At 43.8% G+C, this 21,339-nt stretch overlaps 1 protein-coding gene across 2 annotated transcripts in view; it reads left to right on the plus strand.

Moving 5' to 3' along the window:
- LOC138296435 (desmin-like) overlaps positions 1–18,014 on the plus strand; it is a 49,174-nt gene extending 31,160 nt beyond the window's left edge. For both annotated transcript variants that reach the window (XM_069235551.1, XM_069235552.1), the window contains exon 11: positions 17,769–18,014. In XM_069235551.1, coding sequence (XP_069091652.1) covers positions 17,769–17,772 — 4 coding nt within the window. In that variant the 3' untranslated portion in view covers positions 17,773–18,014. The remainder of the gene's footprint in view (positions 1–17,768) is intronic.
- Positions 18,015–21,339: the final 3,325 nt, after the last annotated feature.

Here is a 21,339-nt window from a genome sequence, read left to right on the forward strand (position 1 = left end):
GCTGTTTAGGTCCGATGAAGAGGGGATGTGATGACTTTTACTAGTCAGTTTGCTAGGACATTGGCAGGGATGTTAGATTCCATATTGAGAATGGAGCTAGGCCTGTAGGATCCACAGTCCCTGGGGTATTTCTGTGGCTTAAGGATGATAGAGATCATATCGCCACGAAGATCATAATGGATCATCCTAAGTGCTTTCCCGTACATTGCAAGCAGGGTGTGGATAACAGGGAGCCATATTTTTTATACATTTCTAGTGTAAAGCCATTAGGCCCAGTGATTTCCCAGTAGGGAGTGCACATATAGCTGTCGTGATTGCAGCCATTGTAATGGGTTAATCCATTTCCTGCTTATCAGTGTCGGCCAGCCAAGGGAGAAGTAAATCCTCTATGATGGGATGGAGACCTTCAGCCTCAGATATTGGGTGGTCAGCGTAGAGGCGGGTGAAATAACAGGCTATTTAGGGTGGGCCAGCCAACTCTCGACCCATCCCTGTGACAATAGGGGGATCAGGTAGAGGGCAACCTCCCGGCTTGCCAACCAATGCAGATATTTCCCCGCCTTATCCCAAACCTCGTAAATGCGACCCTGGGAGGCAAAATGAGCAGAAGTTGCAGTATCCAGGTGTATCTGCCAGAGCACAAGCCTTTTTAAATCTGTTTCTTATTTCAAGTGGGTGGTGGCCCGCCAAGGCCTTTTCGGCTAAGTGGAGATCATGGTCGAGGGCCAAAACCACCTTGAGTCTGCGGGAGCGGGCAGCTGATTGGTTGGAAATTAGCTGGCCATGAAGGGTCGCCTTCAGGTCCTCCCATACTATGGAATGGGATTTGACAGAACATGAGTTGATGTTGAAGTAATCTGAAATTTGTGTCTGAAGGAAATCCGCAAGATCAGAGTCAGTGAGCCTCCATGCGCTAAGGTGCCAGTGGCTGAGTTGCTGATGTCTGGAGGACTTGAGGGCCAAGGTGACAGGGGCAATGCCTGTCAGTGCACATGGGTGGATTGGGGAATCAATCAGTCTGTAAGTGTCAGTGGAGGGTATAGAGATAATCATGCCTGGCATGGGACTTGTGAAAGTGAGAATAGAAAATGCATTCTCTGGTTTGGTGTGAAGCATGTGCCAGGAATCAGAGATGGCCAAAGAGTCGGTCCAAGCATCTAAGTCGTATGTATGACAAGTAGAAGGGTTGTTCGAGTCTAGCGTCAGATCCATCACAGAGTTAAAATTGCCCCCAGAAGGGTGGGACAGGGGATGGATTGTAGGACTAGGGGGGAGAGGGCCTATAGTGTAGAGGACACCAGCAGGGGAGGGCATAAATGAAAACAATTGTCCAGTGGACACCCTCCATGTCACCCCCCACCAGTACAAAGCAGCCATGGGAGTCGCAGTGGGACCGTGTTACAAGTAGTGGGACCCACTTGTGTAGGAGACTAGCAGTACCCAGGAGCTGGCAGTATATCCAGCATGGCAGACCCAGGTGTAGCCCCCCTCCCCATTGCAGCGCAGGGCAGTGATTGCCAAGGAGGTGAGTTTCTTGCAGGAGTACCAGTAGAGGGGAGTGGCATTTAAGGTATTAAAAACAGCCCCATGTTTAAATTAGTGATTGAGGCTGTTTACATTCCAGGAGAGTGTGGAGAACAGTGTATTAGTATGTGTCATGTGGGGAGGTATGTGAAAAAGGGGCAGGTGAGAAAAGGTGGGTTCTGAGTGCAGCAATAAACTGAAATAAGAAACAATACAATAGGATAGAGAATACCAACAAGCCTACGAAATGCCCCAACAAAACTCCCCCCACCCACCTACAGACAAAAACGAATAAATAGGTGGAAAACAGGACAAAGAATAGCTCACTGAGTCATAATCCCTCCCATTGAAACCAGAGCTGATAAAAGGCTATAACTGCTGGTGGCAGTCATAGTCACATTAATATGGTTGAGTAGAGTTGCAGGGGCAGCACAAACATCCCTAGGCGGAAGGTCCCAGTCATCCACAGGGCTGGTGTAGGAGGAGGGTGAAGCAGGACAGTTGGGGTGAGGGGGTGTTGCAGAAAGCCTCTCCCTGCACCCCACTGGAGTCTGGGGAGGTGGGTCTTCAGGTGTGTTGGCGGTTGCGGCATGTTGATCTTGTGCGCTTCCTTGGGGGGGAAGCAGTAGCCCTCCTGTCTCCGAGGCACTGTACAAGGGGGAAAGGGTGCTACATTTCAAGGGGAGCAGTTTAGTAGCCCATGAGAGGGCCTCTTTGGGGGATTTAAAAAAACAGAATTTTGATTTATGGAGTACCTTGAGGCGTGTGGGGAAGAGGAGCATGTATCAGCGGTCTGCTGAGTGAAGCTGTTGCTTGGAGCCATTGTATGTCTTTCGCAGTTGTTGCACTGCATGGATTCAGTCCAGGAAAATCACCACATGGGTACCTTGATAGTGGAGGTCGTTCACCTTGCAGGCCTCCCAAAGGATAGTGTTATGGGCCTGATAATTCAGGAACTTGGCTATCATGGGGCCCCGGGAGGGGGGGTGTTGACCAAGGGAGGGGTGTGCCCTCTCTGCCACAAAGCAGGTAGACAGAGAGGAGGTTGGCAGCCAAGAAGTCAGCTAAGTCTCAAGGAATTGTTCTCGGGATTGTCCCTCTGAACCTTCAGGGAGTCTCACAAAGTGCAGGTTGCGGCATCAGGCCTGGCCTTCAGCATCCTCCGCCCGACTTCCATTGACAGAGACATCATCAAGAGGTGATGAACTGTGAATTTGAGTTCCCTGGGGGTGTCCTTCAGCTCGGACAATCAGCCCTCTATTTCTGTAACTCTGCCTGTCACTCCGCTGAAGTCTTGGTGCAGAAAGAGGACCTCCATGCCGATTTTAGTTTCCAGTGCAAAGTGAGAGGCTTTAATAGCCTGAAGGATGGCATCAGTGCTCTTGAAGTTCAATGGCAGGCCAAGCAGGTCTCATGGAGCAGTTGAGGATCCTTGGAGAGCCATAGTGGGGGATGTGTAGTAGTTGATTTTAGCTTGAGTGAGAGGCAGAGGTTTTATCTCAGCCCATGATGGCTCACAGAATGAATGCCGCGAAGGAGGGAGGTCTCCAATTGAGGTGTTATGCCCCATAGGCTTGCATTGTGTCGAGTGTGGAGTGGCTATGGTAAAGAGAATGTGTGCCTGTTGTCAGGATCAGCCTGGCCCGCTTGCCCCCCTGCTGGGAGAAGCAGGAACAAAAAAGGGGGGTAGGGGACCATGAGCACTCAGGAGACTGTGGCAAGCCGGAGAGAGGGCCTGGATCAGGGCAACATTTTCCCTGCAGAGTGGAGTAGGGCTGGCACAGGTGGATGCTCTCCCGGGCACCGTCAGCACTGTCACACTGGAGTGGGATTGATGGGAACTCAGACGGGAACGCCCACCATCTTGGCCTGGTTGGCCACGCCCTCTGCCTGGAATTAAATCAGGCCCAAAGTTTTAGAATTGTTTTAAAAGCAACCATCATAAAATGTACATAATATTTAAAGTGGAACATTAGAGCAATACTTGACTTATAATCATATCTTGGGTGTAACAGCTGCTAGGCGTAGCTCCACTGTAGTGGTGGCAAAGATAGGACATCTGGTTAGGAAACTTTCAGTCTCTTTTAAACATGTTCTTAGCATGTAGATTACAAGTGCTTCCCATTGCACACCCACTGATTTTGTGTACATTGATGCCTAAAAATATTCATAAGCAAATGGGTGAATTAGGAAGACTTCAATGTAACTCTCTGTCTTACTAGCAGTAAGTAGAATAGCTCCTTTTGTGGTGTTCACAAAGTATTGTGACATAAATATCCACCCCCTATGAATAATGTTTGCTTTAGTCTTGTCACTCTGGTCTATGAACTGTATTTATCCATGTTGATGTATTGGCCATTTCAGATAGTGCTTTGAATGCTCCTTATTGGCCTAATCTGTGGACATTGTTAATCTATCTTGGTATTTACTACATATCTACCTGGTGCCCAAGATTTCCACTTGATGTATGCCTAACTTGAACTTCTGCCCACTTCCTATTGCTTGCTCCCAGATGATAGGGTTCATAATCTCGGTTATCTATGTACTTCCTCTGTTATCAGTGTACTTCCTCTGTTTCAGCTCTTATGAAATCTGAAACATGACAGTTCTCCAACTTTCTTTTGATTCTTTGAGTTGTATTTTCTTTTAGTGTCATATTTTATTTTTCTCTATGTTACTATCTCTCTGTCTTTACTTTTTACCTGGGTAACACTTTAGTACATATGTGTTGTGTAAAGTATACAGTAAGGTGATACAGGGTGTGCCACCAGTTGTACAAAAAATGTAATGCTGTGTGGTCATGTAACTAGGTATATATGATTTGAGAATTTAATTATTTCTTTACAAGTTATGAGATCTGATTCAGAGGCCTCAACTTAAATGTAAATTGATAGTAACTAGTAACTCTGATTGAAGGTGGTAGGTGCTAAACTATTGTTATCATTCCTTCCTCATCCGTGCAAGGTAAGTATTACATTTAGCGGTTTGTGTACTCAACCTGGCAGTATGGTTAGGACACAAAGAAGTTTTAATGGGTTTTCCAATGGAGGCTGTTGATAGATCCATCGGTACTTCTTCTAACCGCTCAGTTTTGGGACTTGACTGCAGAGTTAACACTCTCCAAGCATGCTGGGCAAGAGGGACTTCCTGTGGGAAAAGGGAGGTGCTTCTTTTAGGAAATAACCAAAGGCAACCTCCCCCTCATTTGCAAGAGTATCTAAACAACTGGTGAGTTAACATGTATGTAAAAGCAGTAATGTGCATAGATTAAACATGAGACAGAGTGCAGGCATCAATGTATTTCCAAATAAGCAGAGTATTTTAGGATTGTTTACTTTACATTAAGAACTCCAGTGCAGAGCAATGTGTTACCGGTCCAGACCACTTTTTTTGGAGAAAGATTTCTGGAGAAGTCCAATAGGACAGCAGCCTGAATCAGTGTGTAGTGCCTAATGGGGAGTGGGGCATGATAAGCACTGCTAATACAGAGTTCCTAGTCTACTTTCTATGAGGGAGACTGATGTTGGAAAACTCAGTGGCTGCACCATTGCACAAGTCTCCTTGTTTCTCTGTACTTGTTGATGTGGTGACTAATAATTCTTTTTCTATCCACCACTTGTGTAGGAGAGAAACACCAGCCCTCCTACCCTTATAATCCAATGGAGGATGAATTATGAAGGTTTGTCCTCTTGTCAGGTGTCCAAATCATACACTGAGCCTCCTAACATGTTCTTAGCTCTTGCCAAGGCCCTTATCGCGACATCTGGTCTTGAGCATTGTAGACCTTGAATTCACACCCTTGAGGAAAAGCTGTGATAAGCAGCCACATTCCTTAAAAATAGCATCCAAACTGGTTTCATTAGATCACCCATCCACGCCATTTTCACTAAGATAGAAGATGAACATATCTGGGATCATTTGTCTAATACAATAACTGTCTCCCCAAACTAATGCAGTTGCAACGCCCCACGTAAATCCATTTGACCTTGAAACTGAGTGGGTGGGTTGCAGTAACTATCATTCCATTGGAAGCTTGTCTGATGAGGAGCAAAAACTACTCAAATAGGAAGCATAATCACTACACTAAAGAAAGGGGGAGACAAAGACTATGAGGCAGAGCTAAAAAGAAAGCACAATCACAACAGAGATGGGTGCACATACTGCTTGTAATAACCCGCAACAGCTTACCCTGCTTCTGTTCCAAAGTACCAAAGAGTTCACTGCCAGGTGTCTCATGACTGTGACCATTTGACAACATTCCCGTTGATTGACACTGAAGATCTGTACCTACTACACCTGCCTTGGACCTCATGAGTCTGACAAGTAAATGCCTAGTTCCTATATGAACAGTATTTGCCTGCAACTCCTGAAGTAGGTCACCCTCTGTCATAGCTACCAACACGCTATTACAAGGCTCCATAAAACACAAGTGTCTAAGCTGCCTTTAACATCATCCCAGCTTAGATGGTGAAACATCTGGAACTACTTATGGAAGCCAGTGGGCCTCAATGGAGGCTTTTAATGGACCCCTTCCGCCTTTTCTTCTTGACTAGGAAGTTAGCTGAGTGATTGCGTTTTGCATCCCCCTTAGTGTGAATGCAACTGTGTCGAGCTGCTTGTGCACTTAGGCTATGTTGTGCTCCATCAAGTGCATGTGGTCTTTATAAACTGCCAAATGACCCCATGGAGAATAAATCACTGTGAACCACCATACCTCACAACGATTGGGACAACACAAAAATGCCCCCTCAAATGCCCTTTTTCATTTTAGGTGTGAACAAAGTTGTGTCAAGGCCCTTTGAAAGTGGGCCCCAAGATTCCATCCTTTTTCTGGAAATGGCATCATGCACACCACTGTTGCTGTGTGGAAACCACTAACTTACTGCATCTTAGGAGGAGACAAAGCGTCAGCAGCATTATGTAGGACACTTTTAAAATAATTTTTTATGCAATTATTTCACTTCAATTTTATTGGCAAAAACGTACATAACCACGGGAACTCATGTTACAACAAACAGTGACCCAAGTAAATCCCTTGAGCAAAATATATCCAGCAATATGTGATATAGTCTCTGCACATGCATTACATAGAGCAGCATCTTTCATTTTAAGAGGATGGTCCCTAATACTAGTCAGCAATACTCAGCGTTGAGCCAGGATTAACAGCATTGCTGTGAGTTTCCTAAAACCTTTAGTGATGTTGAGTACATATCCCAGTAATGTCAGTAGTGGAGAGCTGTGCATCCTATGACCAATGATGTCCGTGATTTTATCCAGTACTTCAGGTTAGTGTTTCTACATAGTGGGACATAGCCATGTCAAATGAAAGCAAGCCATGTGTCGGGCTCCATGCCTACAGGAAGTGTGACAGTATGTTGTGACAAGTTTAAGTAAAACTCCAAGCATAGTTGTGTAAAAAGTTGAAGCTGATCAATTTATGTCTACAATTCATGGATATTTGTGACATTTTCATGATACAATATTTCTAACAGTAATTCAAAAGTTCAAATGCTAGATCAAACTACCACCTACATCTTGCAGGCAGGTCAATACCTCCCTGAAGGAAGTTTAATGTTGGATATAGTTTAGAAGCCCATTAGTACAGCCGTTTTAAATTCTATCACTCACCCAACTGTAGTGCATGCCCAACTGGTCTCACTTCACATGTGAGATAAGCTTTAGCTAGAAGCCATTGAATTTTAAAGGATTACATCATCCACCAGGTCCCTCTCAGCCACTGAGTGTGGTGGGTTAGCAAGATGTCAATAAAGCACAAAATGAGCTTAGGCTACATAGAAATAAAATTCTGTATCTGTCATAGAAAAGCTTCCTCTGTCACCCAGCAGCATAGTATATACTTCCTTCAAGTCTGTTTACCTGTCAAGATAAATATAATCAACAGGGATCCGAGGTGTGTAAAACAGCCTTTGTTATTGGGATTGGTATGCTTATAAATAAGTATAAAAATGTTGTCATCACTACCATTTTCATTAAGACTGTGAAACCTTTCTATCCACATAGTCACCTAAGTTTCCAATTCCTCATTTGCTGGGCCATAGCTGTCCATAATGGCCACCTTCAGTGGCCTACTTATCTTCGTCTCCAAGTATTTAACAGATTTCAAACACCAGTGCACTGGATAATCAATCTCCAAGTGGAATGCATTAGTAGTGATTGACAGAATCGCCGATTATTCCCAGTTTATCTGAATACAAAAAAGGGATCCAAGCAGGAGTATTTTGCAGATTATTGGTAGGACGTTATTTCTTTGGTGTTGGATAAATTGCAAAATATCATCAGTTTCCAATGAAGTTATCAGCCGTCTGGTGATAAAGGGAACCCGCCTTTTCTTGTGATGTTCAGACAGTTGACATGCTTGTGGCTCCAAGGTCATGGCAAAAAGCAGGTACAGGGGGAGCCCTTTCTGGTGCCCTGCCTATTGACATTGAACACAATTCATTTTCATCCTCTCTGCAGTCCTGACTTTCACAAGTCTGTTGTTTTAAGTAAGTAGAGTCCCACACAAACTCTAATAAGAAGGACTTTAAAAAAATGCCATTCCAGCGAGTCAGAGGTATTCTAGGCATTGAGGAATAACATTACAGCTTCAAGCACAGGGTTGGGTAATTCCTGAGGGCAAATTAGGTGGTCAAAGTATTATTTAGAACACTTTAAACAGGATATTGTCCTTCATAGACATCAGGACCAGCATAATCACAAAGGGGCTGTGTCCACACTTGCAAATCCACCACAATTAGGAACAGCTTTATGAATGTAGCATTCTTTACCAAATCTGCCTTGTGTCACTGCCTAGCCCACTTTTACATACACCACTCACTCACCAAAATGCCTTAAAGCCCACACTAAGGGCAGCATTGGTGTTCATGTCCAATCCCATGCCAGGAGTAAGAGGAACAGGCCAAACAATTCCCCACTTAAAATTAGTCTTATCCATTGGTGTGTACCCTTGAGCCGTTTCACTGAGCAAAAAATTGTTCTGGAGAATGGTGGCCTGTTAGACCTGAAAGACATTTTGCCTAATCACCTCCTGTTGCTGAATTTCATTTTTGTTGTCTTTAGGACTCTGTGCACTCTACCTCTGCTAACAAGTGCTTGTGCTCACTCCTCTAAATATGGTAAAATTAGTTTACATGCAATCTTCACATTTAATTTATTTATAAGTCCATGGCAAAGTGGTACAACATGTACCCCGAGTCTGTAAATTAAATGGTACTAATGGGTGTGCAGCACTTATTGCGCCACACACTTAAGTAGCCCTTTAAACATGTCTCAGATCCGCCATTTCAGCCTGTGTACAGTTTTTAATTGCCAATTTGTCCTGGCAAAATAAACCTTTTGCCAGGCCTAACCCTTCCTTTTGATAAGTCACCCCTAAGCTAGGGTCTAGATAGCCCATAGGGCAGGTTGCAATATATTTAAAAGGTTGGACATGTAGTTTTAAGTTTTAGATGTCCTGGTAGTGAAAAAACGTTTAAATTAATTTTTCACTACTGCAAGGATTACCTCTCCAACAGGATAACATTTGGTTACCTTATTACATTTAATAAGTAATTAGTTTTGATTGGGAGCTGGTAGGAATATCGAGTTTGGTGTCTAAATAATTGTAATTTAAAACCGTCTTTAATGGTAATATCGGATTTTAAGTCACAATTTGGGTGGTTTCAGGGTAGTTTTCTATCTGAAAGGAGGTTCCAGATGGAAAGCAATGAATCAATTAAGTTCTCTTTGAGAGATTATTCAATGTACAAACTTTGCTGGGAATGGCAGCCCTATTTGGACCAGGTCCAGCGGTCTTGGGAGCGCATGCCATTGTCCCAGTTTAGGTTGGGCTCCATCAGATGGGTACTATGTTTCCCTCAAAGACAATTTGAATCCTCTAACATATGTATTTTCCCACTCGAAGAGGTATCTACACAGTCTTTGCTGCACTTCTCCCTTTTCTGCAAATGTTATCTTCCTTTTGCACAACATTATTTAATCCCTCTCTTACACAAACATAAACTCCACAGGTGTAGAGTGGCACTGCTTTATTTGCAGCAATGGATGTTTAGTCATGGGCTCTTTTCTAAAATGTGCAATACGATTGTGTAACCTAATGATTTTTTAATATGATTCTTGTACCTTCATTTAATGATGTATGTTGTATTTTTGAATTCAAATGTTATTTATGGTGTGCCTATATGTATTTACTGTATCCTTTATAGTCTGCTTTTAAGTGATCGAATAAAGCTTAAAGAAAAAACATCACAATTCTGAAAATGCTACTTTTTGGAAAGTTGGCATTTTCTTGCCCCAACCATTTGGTGCCTGCAGCCTGTATCCTGGGTCACATGACTAGATGTTGCTGGCAGTTGATCTTTGTATGTTACTCCCGGACAGTGAGACAAAGAGGGGATAGGTGATGGCGGGATGGGCCATCTCTGACTTGATGAGGGGACAGAGCTGTCATCTACCACACTTGCATACATTATAGAGAGAGAGCAGTAATCCCACAAATCCACTTATTTCCAACCAATGCTTACTGTATCACAAAGTGGAGTGGATTCATATTTACCAAAGTAAATATCACCGCTAGGTTATCACCCTTGTGTTTCTCTGCCCCCAATGAAAAAATATTATTTTATGGAGGGAAAGGTCTCACCCACCTAATAGTGGCATGCATCATCATTTGGCCAGTCCCTTGGAGGATCTGTTCTGAACTATAGGGACACAATGAGCTCTAGAGTCTTCCCTGCCACTGCACAGCTGACCTGCTGTATTGGACCTGCCTGCACCTACAACTTGGCCTGCTGAGTCCCACTGATCTCTTCTGGACGGAGTACCTGATCCCCAAGATGTGCCTTACAAGGTTCTGGACCCTTGGTTGGTATCAGTTGAGCTCCTCCTGTGAAGAAAGGGAGAAATCCTGAAGTTTTGGTCTCCTTGTGACCGTGAACAGGCCCGTTCATGCCAAGATCTCACCGCCCATGACTACCAGCAATTCAAAGCACCGGTGAACCTGACTGTTTGTGCTACAGTGACTGCCAGCGACAACCAGTAACGCAAGATATACACTTTGTGCTACAATTACTACTGTCCCTTAGTGCTCCTTTCCCTCGCTTCTCTCTCACTCCACTCTCTCTCTCACTTTTGCTCTCCCCCTTGCTCTCTCCCCCGCCGCTGCTGCACCCGCGGCTCCGCCTCCTTTTTCACGACATTTTTCGTCTGCCTCCCACCTGTCCTCTCCTCCCCCTAACCTCCTTACTTAATGGTGGCTGCTGTGTGGTAGGCTGAGCAATACCACTGACCTGGTCAGTGCATTGCTCTGCCTCCTGTGGCTCCACCTTGTAAGTAGAGCCCTTTCCCTGGCTCCTCTGAACTCCTGACCGCCGTCAGGAGTTTAAGGCCCTCCTCCACCCGCAGGCTTCTGCCTGCGCCTCATCCCTGGTGTCTAGTGGGCAGACACCACCAACTCATCCGAGCCACCAAGAGAACTGCTTTAAGACCGAATCAGCAACGCACACAGCCACAAGGAGCTCTTCAACGTCGTGAAGGAACTCTCCAACCCCGGCTCCAACGACATCCCGACATCCCAAGACCTCTGCGGCTCTCTAGCCTCCTACTGCCACTGCAAGATTGCAGACATCCACAACAGCTTCAGCACCCAGACTCCCCCGGCAACCACCAACACCACAGATTCACAAACCTCCTGCTCTCCTGGACCCCCATCAACGACAACAACACCACCAAAATCATGAACACCATCTACTCTGGCTCTCCATCTGACCCCTGCCCTCTCCACATCCTCAACAAAGCAAGCTCCGTCATCGCACCCCAACTACGGAAGATCATCAACAGCTCCTTTGAGCCTGCCACCTTCCCGGAGAGCTGAAAACATGCCGAGATCAACGCCCTCCTCAAAAAAAACAAGGCGGACCCAAAGGACCTCAAGAATTTCCGGCCTATCTCCCTGCTCCCCTTCCCGGGAAAAGTCATCGAGAAGGCTGTCAACAGACAACTAACCCGCTTCCTCAAGGAGAACCACACCCTGGACCCTTCCCAGTCCGGATTCCGCAGCAACCACAGCACCAAAACCACCCTCATCGCCGCCACTAACGACATCAGAACCATAATGGACAGTGGCGAAACCCCGGCCCTCATCCTTCTGGACCTCTCGGCCGCGTTCAACACCGTCTGCCACCACACCCTACGCTCATGCCTTAGCAATGCTGGAATCCATGACAGAGCCCTGGACTGGGTCACCTCCTTTCTCACCGGCAGAACCCAGAGAGTCCGTCTCCCCCCAATCTGCTCGGAGGCTACCGAAATCATCTGCGGCATACCCCAGGGTTCGTCCCTCAGCCCGACCCTCTTCAACGTCTACATGGACCCGCTCGCTAACATCACCCAATCCCACAACCTCATCATCATCTCATAAGTCGACGACACCCAGCTGATCCTCTCCCTCACCAAGGACTCCGCCAAGACCTTCCTCCACAAAGGAATGAAGGCCATCGCTGAATAGATGAACAGCAGCTGCCTCAAACTCAATTCCGACAAGACGGAAGTCCTCATCTTCGGCTCCACCCCCTCCGCATGGGATGACTTCTGGTGGCCTGCCACTCTCGGAACCACTCCGACTCTCACCGACCACGCACGCAACCTAGGTTTCATCTTGGACCCCTCACTATCCATGACCCAGCAAGTCAACGCCATGTCCTCCTCCTGCTTCAACACCCTCCCCATGCTCCGAAAGGTCTACAAATGGATACCCACTGAAACCAGAAGAACAGTCACTACGCAGGAACCACGGCCAAACTCCAGAAGAGTCTGCAACGCATCTAGAACGCCTCCGCACGCCTCATCCTGGACATCCCCCGCCACTGCCACATCACAGACCACCTGAAGAACCTGCACTGGCTCCCAGACAACAGGAGAATCACCTTCAAACTCCTCACCCACGCTCACAAAGCACTGCACAACACCGAACCAGAATACCTCAACAGACGTCTCTCCTTCTACACTCCGACCCGGCATCTCTGCTCTGCCGACCTCGCCCTCGTAACCGTCCCACATGTCGGCAGAACTACAACCGGCGGTAGATCATTCTTGCACCTCGCCGCCAAAACGTGGAGCACTCTTCCCACCCACCTGTGCCAGACCTAAGACCTTCTTACCTTCAGGAAACTTCTCAAGACCTGGCCTTTCGAGCAGTAGTAGCACTTCCCCTCCCGCTTCTTCCCCTTCCCCTCCTCAGCGCCTTGAGACCCTCACGGCTGAGTAGTGCGCTTTACAAATTCTTGATTAATTGACAGAGAGAACAGTCAGTTTCCCTGAGGCAATAGTTTTTTAAGACCTTTAGTTTGTCATGTGGGGTCCCTCAGGACTCATCACTGAGCCATACTTTGCTTAACATTATGTGGCCCCTTAGCAAGACTAATTCGAGCTTTTGGATTTGCACCAGTAGCATATGAGGATGACACACAGATTGTGGTCTCTATCTCGGAGGATGTAAATGAAACGACTATTTGCTTCAATGGCTGTATGGGAGCTATTGAACAATGGATGAGCGATAACAGTCTTATGCTTAACTTGGCTAAGACAGAGGTTCTTCTGTTTGGCAAAGTTCCCGTATCCTGGGACCAATCTTGTTGGACCCTGAACCTGGGTTTTCCTCCCCCTCCCATATCATTGGTAAAGAATTTGGGTAAAATCTTTGATTCTTCTCTGTCTTTTAACTTACAAATTAATAAACTTCTTGTTTTTTTCTGCTGCATAAGATTAGAAAAATTCTTCCTTTCTTCCTGTATGACCTGCAAAAGTCAGTGATTACAACCTTGGTGTTATCGAGGCTGGAATACTGTAATGCATTATATCTAGGCATTCTCCAGTGCCCTCAGTGAAAACCTCACTGTTTACAAAATACAGCAGCACGACTTTTTAAAGAAAATTCCTAAATTCATGCCAGCATCTGCTACAGTACAAGAGTTGCATTGGCTCCCAGTGGAGAAAAGAGTAAGGTTTAAGGCTCTGTGTTTGCCACATAAAAATCTTTATGGAAACGGTCCAGCATACCTGCAGAAAAATCATATTTGGTATAGTCCCGCTCAAATTTTACTCTCGACCAACTCTAAGACTGTTGAGGTTGGTAAATTCAAAAGTAAGACTTGGGGAGGTAGCAGTTTTATGTATTATACTGCACATCTCTGGAATAACCTACCTGTATATCTAAGAGGTCAATCTGATTTATGCAGCTTTAGGAAACAGCTTAAAACCTGGTTATTCTCCATCCCAAATTAGTTAGATGTAAATGCAAGTCTTACTGGTTCGTTCACTACTCAGTGATGCAGTGATGCAGTTATTAGCGCCAAGATGCCATCGGCAATCATGCGCTTTACAAGCAAATCAATTTCAATTTCAATATGTTCTCCTATATTCAAAACAACAGTTCTATACCACATTGAGGACTGAAACGTGATTGACAATCTGCAAACATCGTACAACATGGACAACATATGTGAAGAGGTAGCTGGTAAATCTAAAGAATTATGAAAATTAAATAGGTATGCTCCAAATACTCCTTATTAATAGGTTTGATATTTCTTGTCAAACTGTTTTGTAAATTTGACTGAAGGACCCTGTTTTGGTTTACCCAAGGAATAGTGATAGAAAACAGTACAAGAGCATAGTCTGCCAAGAAAAGATAGGCAATTGATTGATTACAAGGACTGTATTTAAAACCTAAAATAAAATCTAAAAAAGGCCTGCCTTATGCTTGAGACTACCAGGCCAATTAGCAAATCCTAATGTGTCTAGTAGAGCTAAAGAAACCTCTGGCTAAGGGGGTTTGCTTATCAATCATAATATTAACATCTCTCAAAATATATATCTGTTTCTAAAGCTTATGTTCTCTAGAAACCTTCCTTACAATTGGACTAGGAGATAGAAGAATTAGGGGCCATTAGTAGAAAAAATAGGTTGTAAGAGCTTTATGAAAGCTGTACCATTAGTAAGACACCTGATATCAGAAGAAAGAAAATTCATTAGATTGAGGTCTGCCACCGAAAAATAGTGCCCACGAAGATGAGAGCTCTTAAAGGCAGGAGCAATAAGAATTTTCTAGTTTACAAGGAAGCGAACTTTGAGATGATCTACCAAGAACGGGATGTTGTCCATCGTAAGAGTATAGCAGGCCAGACAGAGCTAAAGAAACTTCTGGCTAAGGGGTTGTGCTTATCAATCATAATATTAACATCTCTCAAAATATATATGTGTTTCTAAAGCTTATGTTCTCCAGAAACTTTCATTACAGTTGGACTCTAAGAGATAGAAGAATTAGGGGCCATTAGTAGAAAATATAGGATATAAGTGCTTTATGAAAGCTGTACCATTGGTAAGACACCTAATATCAGAAGAAAGAAAATTCATTAGATTGAGGTCTGCCACCGAAAAAGAGTGCCCACCAAGATGAGAGCTCTTAAAGGCAGGAGCAATACGAATAGTTTTCAAGGGAGCGAACTTTGAGATGGTCTACCAAGAACGGGATGTTGTCCATCATAAGGGTATAGCAGGCCAGACAGAAAACCAATGAATTTACCTACATGTGAAATAGATGCAGTCATTGTATTTCAATCCCTGAACTAGGTGAAAGGTAAGATTTGTAATTCCCTGAGGTCTGTTTAAAAGAGTAGCTTGAAGGTTTAGTTAACTGCTACATCCCAGTCAGAACACAGGAAGATGAAAGTACCTTTTAACAGAGGGGTATTATTTAGGTTCCACAGTGGGAAGATTTTCCATAGAAGATGAAGTTGGGAGAAACAAGATGAAATCACTGAATTGAAATGAGTGAAGAAGGAAAATTCGTCCTCAGGTTTGTTTCCTATGTTTTTTTAACCTTAGGAGTGAATAGAGTATTGCTGACATCAGATGTCCGGGACAGAGATTTCATGTTGTCCCCAAGCAGTAGGACTTCAGTGACATCGTCTTTCAGTTTAAGAATGTTCTTTAACTTCAGCTATTGGATTGGATTGGGTCTAGGGAGTCACTGAAGTTGGTGAGGAGGGATGTTTAATTTGGACTCAGTCAGAAGAGCAAACCAGTTAAAATCCAGGTCTGAACATGCACATCAGTGAAGTAACTGGCAGGGGGCAGATATTAAGGAACATGAGCGACAGAGCTGAGTCCTGTGGAACACAACATAAGATGGTATAGTTTTGGGAGTGTGAAGGGCGTAGTGCAATTAATGCTAACGATTGGAAGTGACCTTATCATAAGGAGCACAACCAAGCAAATATGTTGCCACTGATTCCCTCAAAGGCAAAGTGATGACAATGTCATGATAAACAGTTCCAAATGCTGTCCAGAGATCTAATACCACCAAGGATTCAGCATCTCCAGGATCTTTACTGAGCTGGACGTCATCTGTTGTGGTTCTGTAGGTCATTAACTATATAGCGTGAGAATTCTTTTTCGATGATTTATGGAACTGCAGTGATGAAAGGAATGGGCCTCTTATAAGCAGGCTCCTGGCTTCAGAGGTTTTTTTGCCAATGGCATGACAAATGGGTTTGGATGTAGTGAAAAATCATGTTTAGCATAGCAGGCAGGAGGAAAAATAGTTGTGTAAAGGTAAAGACAGTTGAGCAAAACTGAATAGGGTTTTGGTCAAAGTGACTCTTAAACTGTAATTTTTTATTTCAATATTTTACAATATATTTGGTTATAGTAGGCTATGCATTCAGTCCTGAATATCTAAGAAAACGAGATTCGGTTAAACAAGTGTATTTAAGTTGTATCCAAGTATAGTTACAGAAATCCTATTCCTATACAAACCCTCACCAGGGCAGGGGCATAATGCAGGCCTCTGCAGGATATGGGGGCCCACAATCCCTCAGCTCTTCAGAGGAACCCTATTCAGCCTAAAGCAAATAAACATCTGTCAGGTATGGGGGACAAAGTGACCCCTCTAAACATTCTGCAGGATGGCCCCATAATTTTGTGTTATGCCACTGCGCGAGGACCACTGTACTGACTTGTGTCCAGCTCATCTTACAATCAGACTGTAACTGCCCCTAGAAATACTCTCTATACAACATTTTACATTCATCATTCCTTCCCCAGGACAATATTATTAGAGACTAGGACACTGAGAGGGGACTTGAGAAGCAATTACACAAAATTAAATGCCAATGGACCAACATAACTTATATGATGTTATTGACGTTAAACTTTTAGGATCATTCAAGTCATTTACATGTCTTGATAGATATTCAGAGTTGGAAACTGTAAGACACTGCAAACTCTTATAAATGTACCATGTCTGTAATATATGTGTGGTTCCTACAGACACGAGTAACCACTATGCCATATACTGATCTAGATGCATCAATGACAGATTGCAAAACATTGTCGCAGTTTACGACCAGTAAAGATTTTTTTTAATTAGGTTAGTTTGTAAAATTGGAATGCTATAAAATTCCAATTCATAGCACTTTGTAATGTAACTTAGGGCAATATGTACGAACACATTTTTCCATTGACACAGAATGGGAAATACCCTTTTCCACATCTGGCCCCTAGCTCCTCAATAAGAATAAGGTAGGTTGCAAACTGCGAATTACTCCTATTGGTGGCATCACAATGATAGTGGCCTACTAGAGTCAGCCATCCACCTTATCTGTGATTACCTTTTACTAAGGTAAACTGTTTTTTAAATGTAGCCCATGTTCCTTATAGGAAGTGGGGCTGTATTTAAAAAAGAAAAGTTTACTTTTTTCACGTCTGTTTGAGAGTTGGTAGGGGCCAAGGCCTACTCCCCAACAACCATTTTTTAACCTTCCCTTTTGTGAATGGTTTACCACTCAAATTCTGTAATTTGCCAATGTTTCGCGATGGGATTTCAGTTGCAAAACATTGATATATGTTGTACCGATTCACTGTTTGAATGGGGCATCTTCTGCACCCCCCTTCCAAATACTTCATCATTACTGGGGGTCTTAATCCTATTCTAGGAGCTGTGAAAAGTTTTCTATTAAAATGGGATTAGGACACTAAGAAACCGTTTTGCAGTCCCAAATTCCCAATCAGTGTTTGCGACAGAAAAAATGCTTTGTACATCTGGCCCGTAGTTCTTGCAAGAATAACATTTGTGAGATGACCCCATTAATAGAATTCTGAAGCATACGGATGCTTGATGACTTTTCTCTTTCCACATACATAACTGTATTTCTTTTTATTTCATGCAGTTAAAACAAAGGTGAAGTTGAAGAGGAGAGTCCTGAGCCTGATGTCCCCGAGCAGAGCTGGTCGATGACATAAACCAAGAGTATTTCAGCCAATTGCAGCGTTTGCTTCAGCTCCTCTAGCTTCACTACTGCATTTCACCCAGTGGCAGATGAAGGACGAAGAACAATCTGGGGGCCCTTTTTTTGCTTGTGGTGCCTTGTTGTTGCTTTCACCTTATTAAAGGGCATATGAAATCCTTACACTGACTAATGTCTGAGCACACATTCATTCCTGCATCATTCAGTCTGTTGTGTGAACCACGATAAATGTGCAGCTGAGTTCAGTTGGTGGGTTGGCACAGTAGCCTGGCATTGTGTTGTTTAAGAATTGCACTTATTATGCGGTCAGATTTAGCTGGCAAAAACAGTACTACCTGACGGAAAGGGCTATCTATGTAGGAGGCGCTATTTAGCACAGATGCACATCCCCACAGAGAAAAGGCGACGCAGTACACGGCCTCCCATAACATGAGCGTAGCCCGACGGAGGCAAGCGGAGGAGGCAGCGCAGGGAATATCTACCCATCGGGTCCAGCTACTTCTAAAGGTCACCACCAAAAGAAGGTATTAAGAAGTTGCATTGCCCCCAATATCAGGCAGAGGAGGTGCCACACCGGGAGAAGCGAAACGTATGTCAAAACCCCACGTGCCGTCATTTAGCTAATTTCAGATCCGTGTGCAGCAGCACATGTTTCACAGGCGTCATTATTAGCGTTCCCACCACACGTATTGAAAGCAGTTCTGTATGTAGCACCGCATGTCCTTGGTTATTCAAAAGCAGACCTGCAGATACAAAGAGCGAAGGCTCATGTCTATACCTTAGTTCAGTTTAAACATCACAGGCATCTTCTTTGACAGCAATGGAATGTTTGTTCCACCTGCTGACGTGACACATCTATATCGGAAATGAAAAACACTCTTTTATTAAAGATGTAGGCGTTGTGTGATGCACAATGCTTTTTCGCTAAAGCAGAACGATTCCCAGAAGTACATGGTTTGTGTACTTTCGTACTCAAAGCCTTCTCTCCCTGAGTGGAAAGGGGACAATATGGACAAAACATGCTCATCGGAATGTAGGAGAAGTTGGCAAGGCAAATGCATGATTTGATATGTTCAAATACTGATATTTAGGTACAGTCATCATGACGAATTGCCGCAAAACTCTCCCCATGTCACAGCAGCAAGAACGACCATCTGCAGAAGCAAAATGTATTTGTCTCATTTAACCTTAGGAGCCAGCACAGAAACGGAATTTGCTGTGCACGAAATAATGATCAGTCTTCTCACTGCACATGCACGCAGGATACACATTAGAAGCCATGAGAATCTTAGTTTTACCACGCATCCATTACCAGTTATCAGCTTTACTATGCAATCTTTACCATGTAGGTAAGTACCACACAGGCCTTTTTAGGGCCTTTACAGTAAGGGACTTTGTAATCCATGTAAGTTATTTTTTAATTGACAGACTATGTAAGTATATATATATATATATATATATATATATATATATATTTTTTACTTAAAAAACCAAAGGTTACAGAAACGTTATAGTTATGCTCACATTTTAAACGTATCAAACAATACAAATTCATCTCTTAGAGTTAGAGTTATCTCAAGTAAATATAACTCATGCCTAAGGTAACTATAACTCGCGCTCCCGTCATGCACAGTTATCTGATCAATAATTTTACTGCAGATGTTAAAGTGACATTATCAATGATGTTATCAAAGATGTCATGAGTGCTGTAATTTGTGGGGTAATTAGCAGTGCATGGCAAGGATGTGAGTTATAGTTGCCTTAGGGCACAAGATGGTGTTGCCCGGGGCTGTAGAGGGCCCCCTGCACATGATTAAAGAAATGCCCCTGGGAGGTGGTGGTCTCCGGGGATAAGTGGGGGAGGGTCGGACACCCCCCCCAACAAATAATAAAAGCCCCAGGGAGGTGGCAGTCCCTGGGGCTGCTGGGGGGTCCAGGCACCCCCACGCACTTCAATTATCAATGCCCCCTCGTACTTGGCCCATCCATGGACTTCAAAATTATGAAGTGCATGAGTCTGTGCTTTGTTTTTTAAAAATAAATTAGTTGGATCTGCTGATCCACTGTGAATTTCTGGGTCCCAACATGGCCACCAACACTTCCTTGTTCAAGAGTTGGCAGCCAATCAGATCTCAGCACAAGATCGGAAGGGGTTGCTAATCCTTTGCGTCCCTATATATACAAATTTGGATTTACTTTATTTTCTCTAAAACTGCTGATTGGATTTACACCAAATAACAATAAGGGCGCTTTCTGAACCAAGAGCTACCTTTCTGCCAAATTTGGTGTGATTCTGTACGGTAGTTTCAAAAACCCTATCGAAAAATGAATGGGGAAAATGTGTTGTGGACCCCGCCCTTTTTCTTGGCCTCCACTTGATGGATCACCCCGAAACTTTACAGACATACGCTGAAGTGAGCATCATATTTTCTTGGAAAATTTCATGAAGATTGATAAACGGTGCCAAAGTTATTAGTAAAACAAAAAACGTATTTCCTATAGAAACTAGGTCCTAACTATAACTATCTACCGACGACCGCCACTAGGAGATATATGAGAAAATAGCATTTAAAATATAGTGACATCTGGACGGTTGATCCTGCAGGAATACTGGGGTAGTCCAGTGGTACCACAAAATAATAAAAAAAAGGCATTCTGATTGGCAAAGAAGGCTTTTTTCCCTATCGGCCCCTCTGGTCCTGTGGAGCACAGCAATCTGATTGGCTAGCTGCAACACAGAGAGAAATGTTGTGGCTGCTATTTCAGGATCTTGGTCCCTGTGTCCTGAATAGAGGAAAACATTAAGATACTTGGGGGCACAGTTGGTGTACCATGACCCCCTGGCCCATCCCTAGGGGTCAAAATAATTTTTTTAAAAAACATTGTGCCACGAGTACTACAGTACGTCTGATACCTGCATGTATCTCATGTATATCATGTGGCTTCAGCAGGACTGTGGTACACCAAGACCATGCAGGCATCAACAAATAAGCTTGTATGACGCTTCAGCCCCTGTACTGCAGAAGTACCACTTTACTGAAATAAATAATATAGAAAAAATGTGGGGTGGGATCTGTGGGTAGTTGGCATCCTGAGGGAAGTTGGTTGCAGGACCTGGCCACAGGATAGTCCTATGGACAGCCTCATCTCATGCATGGCCTTTAGCCATGCATGACAAGTTGTTGGACATCTGAAGGAGGGTTGGAAGCAACCTCCTTTGCCCAACCCCCTTTGTGCATGCCTAAAACTATACTCAGTGAGGGAGTTAGAAATTTGCTGAAAAAAAACAGAGGTTAAAGTGATGGTATAGTTAGGTACTATAGATATATAAAAAATAAGGTTTAAAAACAATAAAACATGAAATTCATAAGTTATATTTTATTGACCTAACAATAACTTGCCCCTCTACAATGCACTACTTATAACCTCATATATTAAGTCATGCATGACATGTTGAGTGACATCATAGATGACATCACTAATGACATCTCAA

The sequence above is a fragment of the Pleurodeles waltl genome, chromosome 5 (genome assembly GCF_031143425.1).
Source record: "Pleurodeles waltl isolate 20211129_DDA chromosome 5, aPleWal1.hap1.20221129, whole genome shotgun sequence".
Taxonomy (NCBI): domain Eukaryota; kingdom Metazoa; phylum Chordata; class Amphibia; order Caudata; family Salamandridae; genus Pleurodeles; species Pleurodeles waltl.